Source organism: Daphnia pulicaria, chromosome 3 (genome assembly GCF_021234035.1).
Source record: "Daphnia pulicaria isolate SC F1-1A chromosome 3, SC_F0-13Bv2, whole genome shotgun sequence".
NCBI lineage: Eukaryota > Metazoa > Arthropoda > Branchiopoda > Diplostraca > Daphniidae > Daphnia > Daphnia pulicaria.
This window is the reverse complement of record NC_060915.1, coordinates 10001897-10013135: the sequence shown is the minus strand read 5'-3', so window position 1 is coordinate 10013135 and position 11239 is coordinate 10001897. Positions and strand designations below refer to the sequence as shown.

Genomic DNA, 11239 nt, shown 5'->3' with positions numbered 1-11239 from the left:
GTCTCTTCGGGCTCTAGTCCTAGAGAATCGCAGAGGCTGATTATCATTGAAGACCGAGAGTCGGGAAAGAGCGTGCCGTGCCGTGGCTCCACCGTTGGTTGTTTTGAGATCGAGCAGAGCTCTTGGTTGCTGGTATAGCGTTGCACATTGTACAAGGGGTAAAAAAAAAGCTGCGAAGAAAGAAACAGTGTCGTGGATAGCACTATAGTGAATGTTCCATCAAAACCAGAGTTCAACTGAATGATCACGGCAAGTTCCGTGAGCCTCTCGGTGTCTAGTAGCAGGTCCGGATCTCGTGCACCATGCCAAACAGCCTTTGATAAGTGTAGCGGGATATAACCAATCCAAGGGGACCGGAGAGAGAGGGAAAGAAGAAGAAGAAAGGTCGTGAGAGGAAAAAGTGTGAAGTGAGGAAAGGCAGCGAACGGCGGAGAACTTTGGAGGGGTAAGGAAAAAGAATGAAATTGCTCAGTCTGAATCGTGGATGCTTCACAAAGGCCATGGCAACAACGAAGAGTGCTTGGCGTTCCAGAGCTGCTGTGTTAATCGTGACGTTGATGGTCCTCTTTACCGGTTTTGGTAAGTTACAGTGTTGCCGAATCCTATCTATATTATTCTTGAATATCTTGATTACGACATCGACGACGACTGCCGCCAAACCAGTCCCCCCCCCCCCTCTCTTTCTCTCTCTATCGTCGATGTCGTTCGACCTCTTGTTTTCCTCCTGAACGATTGGGTCGTCAGTTCTGTAGCAAATCGATTTCTATAGCCCGGCTCCTCCCAAACAAAAGGAGCATCGTCGCCGGTAGTAAAAATGGAGCGCCATCCATGCACCATCGTCATTTCCGCCCGGTTTACAAAAGAGTATCTATTTGGGGAAAAGGTTTCTGGTTGACCGCCCGAGTTCTACTCTCTCCTATTTTTTTTTCCAAGAAAAATAATCAACGGAGGAGTTTGTGACAAGCCACACCAAAACAGTAGGGCAACACTCAATTTGACGTCTATAGAAGACCCAGACCCCCCAGTCTGTGCTGCATATACATGCAGGCCAGCAATTGCCAAGCTACTATATGTATGTATGGAGGACATATAGACATGCAGTTTCTGTCTGGCTGTTAGTCGGTTGGTTCTCTTTTTCCTTGTGGTATATCGGTGAGTAAATGGGTGCAAAAACAGCAGATGGAGTCTTTCAAACGTCGCCTTGTCTCGTTCTCCGGGCCGGATTGGAAGTCTCAGTGGACACGGAAAAAGTTGGCTGGGCGTCCTCAAAAGTCACGTTCATTCTTATCTAGCACTGCTGCATCGTTTCAACCGTTCATGTCTCGAAACCCCTAACTATATTTCGCCCCGCTTTCGCTCCCGTTTCCCATTTTTCCAAGAAAAGAAACATTTCTTTCTTTTTTCCTCCGAGCTTATATAGCTCATCTCCGGCCCATGTAGCGCCGCCCACGATTGCGTAATGAAAAAACATTTCGTATACTGCATATATAGGGACGCGAATATGGGCCAAGCGCATCCACCATCAGCATACCTCAGAGCCAGCAACCTAGATAATTAGATCCGCCAGAGTGTAGTGGGATGCAGGGAGCAGCACTCGGCATTGTTTTCAAAAGGAGATGATGGATACCTCGACTTGAGATTGCTGACACTAAACCGATTTTGATTTGAGCCAATTTAGTCCGATTCCACCCCTTATTCTCCGTTTCTCTCTCTCTCTCTGTGTTGGGTGTACATGTTGGCGTTCGTCCCCATTATTTTTCATATCCCTTGTAGTTAGTTTCCTCATAAATGATGGTGATAGGAAGAAGAAGGATGTCGGCACCAGCCAACCAGTCGCTAGGCTACTGCCGACTCTATCCTGAACTCTCCGGCGGCTGCTGCTGCCGCTGCGAGATGAGAGACGAGCTAGGGAGAGAGACGAGGCGGAACTATCGATTGTTGTTGCCCAGCAGAAAGCGCGCCTTATTCGCTCCCGCACACATATCATGAACGAGCGAAGTTGTCTTGTAAATAAAAGCTAACAGCAGTAGCAGCAGCTGCGACTGCCATAGAGCGTTCGCCGTTCGGGAGTTTTTGATTTGTATGTTAGTCGGAGCAGAAAGTATAGACGAGAGGACTAAGGAGTTGAGCAGCCTAGATTTACAGACCAGCAGTACGAAATGGAAAGGCGTAACGTTTCGCTGGAAAAAAAAATAATCTTCTTGATAAATATGTATATGTTGGCCTTTTTTAAAAATGGAAAAAAAGCCGCCCGCGCTCAGGCCGGTTATTTCGGCTGTCTTCTCCCAGACGGGAGACGGGAGCAGTGCCGCAAATTGATGTTCACGTCAAAATGAACCCAGTCATGTCAGTCACGTATATCGACTTCATGTATAGTGCAGTACATCTATACAGCACACACACACACACTCGTTTGATGCGGGCGCATGGGCTGATCTCATTCCCTTGTTATTATTAGGCGATAACACCCCGGCACCTTTTTCACTTATTCAACGTAGACGTTGTGAGATTTCGGGACATTCTTCAGACGGCCGAAAAGTTGTTTTGATACGTTGCCCTAGTCCGTCTTTCGCATGCAACGCTGCCGCCATTAATACAGTCAAGAGGAGCACTATACTACTGCACTATGCACATTTAAGGGGAAGTGTCGAGTGTGCAGCGTAGAAACAGCTGTCCTCCATCATGTGAAATTTCTTCTCGCTTTGAAGTGACGAGCAAAGAGCTTTTCATGGCGGACGGAACAAAACGTGCCGACGGCCGCTTTTCCTATGTGTACGAGAGTATTCCAGCTAACCCAGCACAAATACGCGCATATATATCCAGAAATCTAAACCCTGTCGTGTTATTCCTCTTCTCTGTACGCTCCGGCAATAGCCTAAGTGCTGGTGCTCGAGCAGCAGCAGCAGCAGTAGCCCGGGCTCATCCACAAATTTAGAGCATCATCACTATATCGTGTACACTCGTCAAACTCACAAATTGGCTCGCTGCCTATACTTATGGAAAAGGAAGTTGAGAAGAGGCCGTCATCCCGCCAGTTCCATCTCTAACTAGCAGCAAACACACACAGCATGGGCAGCATTGCGCGTGTTAGACGTATATACAAGGGCGTGGTGCGTATACTCGTAGATATAGTTGGACGGGCGGCACATTCAATATTAATCACGATTGCTTTCGCTGACCCTTGCACGAGTGCTTAGACCGCCGACGAAGACTCCACCGAAACATATCAAATCGCTCTAATCAAAACAAGAAGATGAACTGGACCATGAGGGCGGCGAAGAAGGAAAATAAGAACAGCCGGGCACAATATGAATGCCGGATCCATTCTCGATCACGGCGTTGCTGATGACCTAGATATATTATATAAGATTCATAATATTTTTTTTATTTTTTCCCCTCCGTGCGGATGTGTGAAAAGGAGCAAACGTTTGCATCCAGCTATAGCGCTAGCCACAGCAAACAAAGAAACAAATCAATAGCGTGTAAATAGCTACGTATATAGAGTTGTATATCCGTACACTCGGCTCTCACCCAGACACAAACTTGCAGTATATAGCCCGGGCCGTCGTTTTCTCTCTCTAGTGTAGATATATAGCGCTGCACCTCACGAACAGTTCGGACGGATGAGATGGATGTAAGTGTAAAAGGAATTGGAGCGGAGAGACAGATGAGATGAGAGGGGGGCCATTCCATTTCCAGTCACTTGATAAATATTGACGTCGTTCTTTTCTCTTCTTCTTTCTCCCTGTCTCCCTATTTCCCCCTCGTTTTTTTTTTTTGTATTTTATTTTTGCTTTTGCGTGTGTGTACAAACAAGCTACGGGGAAAATAAAAACGACAAAGGGTCGGGTGAAAGAATACGAGAGGGAGCTGCTATATAAACAAGAATAAAAGCAGTACAGTCTAGCAGGCAACAGCAATCAATGCAGATGCAGAAAGGAAAGAACAGTCTAGGAAAGAAGGAAGAAAGGAAGTAAGCAAGAGAAGGGGGGGTGTCAGTTCGACCAGACTTGGCGAATCCGTTCAGACGAAGCGATGGAGGCAGCCGGAAAGGAAAAGAATATATAGGAAGAAGAAAAAGAAGAAGGAAAAAAAAAGATCAAGTTGGAAGTGCAGAGAACCGAAGAATCTCTTCTCGGAATATCGATCGGTTACAAACTATAGAATACAAAAAAAAAGGAGAAGAATAGACTAAAAATGCAATAGCCAATGAGAAAAAGAGGAGAATAATGAATGTTTATAGGCAAAGAGATACAGGCTCTTTTGGCTTGATTGATATGTTGACAAGAAAATCGTCCGCAATTTGCGTCGATCGATTTCACCGGGCTATCTCAAGCACGGTGTTGAATTCACTGGTCGATTCGTTTGAAGAATGCCAACGATTACCACGTTCACTTGCTTCATCCGCGCGCGCAAAGTTTGGGTCTTTGGGACACATCGCATCTCAAAATCAAGAGCAAATGCCATTGGTACGTAGCGAGTTTCCACTATGTATAGAGGAATTTTTTCTGGTTGACTGACGAATTCCTTTGGGGCAGCCAACGAGTTTGCTCTGCATCGATCAACTTAGCCCACTCTGTGTACACTGTACACATTAAGCTAAAGCGAAATCGATACCATAGTTCTTGCATGATTCTCTCTACAAGGCAAAAGACACGAGTAAATAAAACTCGTTGCGAATCAAAATATATAACAGCTAAAACATTCAGCAACCCCCACGATTTCCATTCGACGCGCGTCCATATTTTTCTTTTCTCTCGGCTGTTGCTGCTGTTGCTGCTGCTGCGCTCTGCGTTCAGTTATGACTTGTCAGTTGACGTCTATATAGAGCGAGAGATTATTTATGGCCGAACGAGGTTTTGCTTTCGACGGAAAGGCGGAGGATGTGCGGTACGATATACGAATATGACAGGCCTGGCGGAATTTGGCGCATCGAGCTGTGTGTATTGCCGAGATGGCAGAGAGGCCCATTGAATCTATTGGTGTTGTACAGAAACACAATCATCTCGCGTCTCTCTCTCTCTATCCTCGTCGCTCCACCCACCCCCTGCAAACGACAGTTGCAACAATCATCAGACATAGAAAGGAAAACAATCGACTTCCTCTCTTCGGCCCTGCAGGAGATTCACGACATACTCGTATATACAGTATATATAGCCCTATATATCCTTAGCCAGCCCATACACACAAAAAATAAATAAATAAAGGGAAAAAATAAAGGGAAAGAAAGAAAAGAAAATGGAAAATGTTGACTCGACGTACACGTCTACATCAATCAAAATGATGGCCATCAAAAGAAGAAAAAACCCCGCTCGTTCGTGTGTGTGTATGTATTTCTGTTGTACTTGCACAGTCGCGGGATGGTGTCCAACCAAGCGAGCTTTGGTTATACGCTGCTCCAATATCTTTGTAACACACACATGTATACAATACATATAGACGTGACGTGATCTACAATGCAATCCGGCATCGCCTTCGCAATTTCAGCGCGAACATGTATAAACCCATATCTATTCAAATCCCATCCCATCGCCAATGGTAAATACAAATCGCATTCTTTGCCCGTTTCGGCGGATCCATCCGCTCCGTGGGAAAGAAGAAAAAGAAAAGAAGAAGAAACATCGAGAAACATCACGCCGGATGCGAAGTCCGAGATGTGGACCGTATCGATTTCATGTTGAAGCATGTTTATGGAAGAGATCGATCGATCGATTAATTCTTGTGTTATAGCGATACTCTATAAAATGATACTCTACCATATAAAAACATATTGTGCTGTCTAAGTGTCTATACTGGATCTAATCTATTTTGGCTTTATCATTGCATCTGCCTTGGACTTGGGCGCGTATCTTTTCGTCGACGTCTGCAATATCGACGTAAAGGATCTTGCTCGGAGGACGAGGAACGGCTGGTTCGCGATCTCTTCCGGGGCTACAACAAACTCGTCCGGCCTGTCAAAAACATGAGCATGAAAGTCGACGTCAAATTTGGACTCACATTTACTCAGCTCATCAGCGTCGTAAGTCAGATAAATATGATGGTCCCTAGATATTATTTGGATTTGTGTGCTGATTGTGCAAATTATTTTGAATTTAGAACGAGAAAAATCAAGTGATGAAATCCAACGTTTGGCTGCGATTGGTAAGTGTCTTGCTGTTTACTGATTTTGGCGTGTAAAAACTAATCGGACTGCGTCGCGGATGATGACAATTGCCACCATGATTAATCATCACGCATCTTTATTAGACTGACTAATTCATCTTCGCCATTTTCTTCTCTGACTTGCTTTTACTCAGACTTGGCAGGACTATCAACTGCAGTGGGACGTGGCGGATTACGGTGGTATCAACGTTCTGCGCCTGCCTCCCGATCGTGTATGGAAGCCTGACATCGTGCTTTTTAATAAGTAAGAGTCTTGGGCGTGCCCTTGTTGTTCATCTTCATGACGTGGCATCAGCGCATTGTTTGGCTTACCTCGACTACTCGGCAATATATATGCATTACTGATACCCATACACGGACACTGGCTGCTGGCGATGTATAGGGGAGAGAAACTCAATTTGATATTCTTCGGTCGAGCGAGCGAGGGACGCGCTTAGTTTGAAATCGATAGGCAGCTCACTTATCACGCCTGGCTCACCGTACGGATATGGTTCACGCCTCTTCAAACTGGAAAAAGAAAAAGAAAAAAAAAAAGTTCACAAGAAAACGTAATGGGGCTGAATTCGAACCCTTTTCGACGCATCAAGCGCAAAGAGACAAGAACCTTGAGAGGATGAAAAATCCATCACAAGTGTAGGAGACGACGAGCTTTTCGGGTTTTCACGGATGGCTGATTTCTGTTATTAGCTTTTTATTTGTTGCGTGATTCCGTTGGAACGAGAAAACTCTATTTTACCACTCTCAGCTCCTCTATCACTCATTCAATTCTTTCCATTTCTTTCAATCATCTCACGCCGCGCCCGAAATAAAAAGAAGAGAAGAGAAACAAGAAAAGGAAATAGTTTCTTTCATCCTTTCGGGATTGCCAGGCGGCGCGGCGGGTTCAGAAAGGAAAATGAAAAAAAAAAAAAGTTTCAATCAACTTTTCATTGGTCCCCGCAAAGTCCAGCCGCTTTTGCGGTCATAGAATTGTTCCGCTTTGATTCGTTTGAAAAAAATAAGCAACTAACTGGGATACTGGGGGTATATATTTATACTTTCTTTATTTGTGGTGATTGTTTCGGTTTGTGCGAGCAGCAACCGCCCGGCACAGGTTTAACATTAGAACGCCCTGGGTACGGTGACGCAAAGCAAAAGCAAAAGAAATTGAGCCACAAAAATTCCATCTGGGATTTCTGCTGCTATTCTCTCGCCCGCTCTCGCCCTTCGCGTCGACTTCAGCCCAGCATGTCTGCCATACGTATAGCCTTCTCTCCTTACATATCCATAAAGAACACATATATTTATGTGGGATAAGATTAAGAGAGTATTGTATATTTTATAACTTCTCCGACTACTTGACTTGGCTGTGTGTATACAGCAGCAGTAGCAGAGTCAGAGTCTATAGTCGCTGGGTAGTATCGATCCTGACCTCCTTGACTCCTCCCTTCCGCTCCTTCCTGTGTGCTATTTTCTTTTCTTCCATCTTCCTGTCTCTATCCCACTGTGGCTCGCTCGCCTCTGGGTAATGTAATGGTGGGGCCTTACCCCGAACAACTGGGGAGAGCCCCCAGTCCGCCGGAGCATACAGATGATATAAAGAGAAAGGGCGAATAAGTAACGAACCACGTGGATAAACACGATAAGGCTTTCCGAGTTGACATTGCATCTTACGCACTCCCACATTTCATTCAACCAAGACAAGATCTTGTGTAGAGCGCCGAGTTATATACTGTCGCAAGCTGTACTGGTAGCACAGAGTCCCGTCATTAGTTATACAATAGGTCGACCGCAAGGTCGACCGTGCGTCCATCAAAATTAGCTACATCAAACGTTAAGCAAAAATCCTTAGCAAAAATGTGTTTTCCCCCCATTCATATTGAAACGTTTCCAATTGAATTTAAGTGGACAAAGTCTACGACCGTGCATTGGTGAGAGGAACAAGAAATTGACCGACCTAATTTTGAACGTTTGTCTTCGTTTTGAACCCACTAATGACGCGCAGCGCCGACGGCAACTACGAAGTCCGATACAAGTGCAATGTCCTCATCTACTCTGGCGGTGAAGTCCTCTGGGTGCCTCCAGCCATCTACCAGGTACAGACAAACAACATTTCCTTCTTCTCTCTTAATTGATTTAAGTGTTGGCTTTTCTTTTAAATCTTGAATCTTGATTGGATCGATGGACAACAGAGTTCGTGCACGATCGACGTGACGTACTTCCCGTTCGACCAGCAGACGTGTTTGCTGAAATTCGGCTCCTGGACGTTCAACGGCGACCAGGTGTCGCTGGATTTCTACCTGGACAAGCACCACGTCGACTTGTCGGATTACTGGAAGTCCGGCACTTGGGACATTATCGAGGTGCCTGGGAAGCGCAACGTGCACAACCACACGAAACCCACCCAGATGGACATCACGTTCTCGATCACGATCCGCCGCAAGACGCTCTTCTACACGGTCAACTTGATTCTCCCCACGGTCCTCATTTCCTTCCTCTGCGTCTTGGTCTTCTACTTGCCGGCCGAGGCCGGCGAGAAAGTCACGCTGGGCATCAGCATTCTCCTGTCGCTGGTTGTGTTTCTGCTGCTCGTCTCCAAAATTCTTCCGCCGACTTCGCTCGTCTTGCCGCTCATCGCCAAGTATCTGCTCTTCACTTTCATCATGAACACCTTGTCCATCCTGGTGACGGTGGTCATCATCAACTGGAACTTCAGGGGCCCGCGGACCCACCGCATGCCCAACTGGATTCGCGTCGTCTTCCTCAAATATCTTCCGATCCTGCTCCTCATGAAACGACCCAAGAAGACCCGACTCCGGTGGATGATGGAACCGCCGGCCGGTGGCTACGGAAGCTACGGCAATTTCGGCGGAGGCACGGCTGGGGCCGCCAGTACGACCAGTATGGGTATGAGCATGAGCATGGCCGGAGGGCTCAGCACTTCTTCCTCCGGCATGGGTCAACCTCCGCCGCCTCCGCCGCCTCCTCCGCCCCCACCTTTGCTCCCTTATCCTTCTTCCGGCGTCGGCGTGGGCGGAAAAATGGAGGTGATGGAGCTGGCCGATTTGCATCATCCGGATTGCCGGATGAGCCGACAGAACAGCGAGCAGCTGAGGGAGCGTGAGCGGGAGCATCACGATCCGCACTGCTGCGAGCGGCTGCACCCCGCCTCATCCAACGAGGAACTGATGAACTTGAACGAGCGATCGGGCGGAATCAGCAGCCGTGACATGCTCGATCCACCCGAAACGCTCCTTCTCACCCCGGAGGCCTACAAAGCCACAGAGGCCGTTGAGTTCATCGCGGAGCATCTGAGAAACGAAGACGAATACACGCAGGTCAGTTTTGGTCTTTTTGTTCAAGTCAGAGGGATATTGCCATCCTACGCGGTGGAAGAAGTTCGCGGAATGGCTGGATCTTGTTACAACTTTTGGCCTTTTTCAGATTCGCGAGGACTGGAAGTACGTGGCCATGGTCATCGATCGTTTGCAGTTGTACGTGTTTTTCGCCGTAACGACCGCTGGCACTATTGGCATTCTCATCAACGCGCCGCACATCTTCGAATACGTCGACCAGGATAAGGTCGTCCAGATGTACCGGTGGGAAACCGGTTAATAACCCAAACATAAATGAGTTTATAACAGGCAGACAGCGAGCGAGCGAGCGAGAGCGAAAGACGAGCGAGAATGAGAGAGAGTCTAATACCTAACGTACAGTGCGTCGATTCTTTTATATGTTGGTTGCATTTACATAGTCAACTCCCCCTCTGTTTGGTATATTAATAAATTAATATATCGAGTCTTTACCCAGCATCTTCTCTCTCTCTCTCTCTCTCATGTGTGTCTGTGTGTGTGCGTGTGGTGTGCGCTGTCATATCCAACTATCCTTTTAATTCTTCTCCTGTTCTCTTTCCTCTTGACTGCTGACTGCCAATCAGTCCTCCCCCCTCTCTCCCCCTCTCTCTATGCTCCCCCGTGTTGGTTTTGTTTTGCATTCGCTGGAATTTTCATGAAATATTACATACATATACGGGTGTACAGAATGAAAAAGGCAAAACACAATAGAAGAAACCCATTTGGAATAAAGCCCTTACCCTGCCCTCCTCATCCACCTATATCCTCTACTCCATTTTCCCGCGTCTTATCTGGGTATCAAATATGCATATATACAATTGATGAAAATGTGTGTAGCACACTCTGTGACTTTCTCTCTATTTTGATTTATTTTTTCTCTCTCTCTCTCATTCTCGGCTGTGTTCATTTCTCCAATGATTTCCTCTCCTTCGGCTTTTTCCTGTTCTTCCCCGCCCACACCGCCCGTGTTTCGGTTGATCGTAGATTTATTATTGGCTTTTGTTACGTCACCGAGTGTCATCGCCGTCGATTCGCCGCTTCCCTTGTGCGCCGAACAAACAAACACAGAGGCCAAAAAAGAAAAGTTTTGACTTATAGAAGACAGCGAAATCGATAACAAAAAAATTTACGAGACATTTTAGATGGATAAATGTTTGAGTCGAAAAAGCCCCCCCCCCCCCCCCTCCCCCCGAGAATATCCGAGTGTTTCTCGGAAGGTTCGATATTTTCATGATGATAACAATAATGATGCGCTATTGATTGGTTTGTTTTCATCCCCACACCCTTTGCTCTTTTGCTCGCCATGTTCAGTGGTAACTAACAATGCGCCAAAATTCAATTGTTGTGTGTCATATTCATGACGCTGCATGATGATTATGGACAAGATCGTTATTTTAGATGTCGAAAAAAAATTAAAACATGTAATATGTGGACAACTATGAACATTATAGCACTCACATAACGTAAAACAAAATTGTTCCCCACCCGAGAAGATGACCCATATTTCTCTCGTAAAACAACAATAATAACACACGAGAAACCAAAAAGAAAAAAATTTAAAAAAAAAATTTAAAAAAAGTAACAAAAAAAACAGCAACAACACTTGGTTGACATTTTCTTCCGTGTTTCAATGTCCTTTGATTTTGTGCCAAAAACTGTGCAGCTGCTGTGTTCTTATTCGTCAAATGGTGGCAATGAAAATGATGTGACGATAGAGCAGGTTATATACATAATGATGACACTTA

General features: G+C 46.0%; 1 protein-coding gene across 1 annotated transcript; it reads left to right on the top strand.

Moving 5' to 3' along the window:
* Window positions 1–11239, top strand: LOC124328279 (acetylcholine receptor subunit beta-like 1). The gene is made up of 7 exons (XM_046786986.1): window positions 1–579; window positions 5883–6019; window positions 6097–6141; window positions 6297–6406; window positions 8147–8237; window positions 8334–9479; window positions 9586–11239. The coding sequence occupies exons 1-7, from the start codon at window positions 459–461 to the stop codon at window positions 9754–9756; spliced, it is 1821 nt and encodes a 606-aa protein (XP_046642942.1). The 5' UTR covers window positions 1–458; the 3' UTR covers window positions 9757–11239.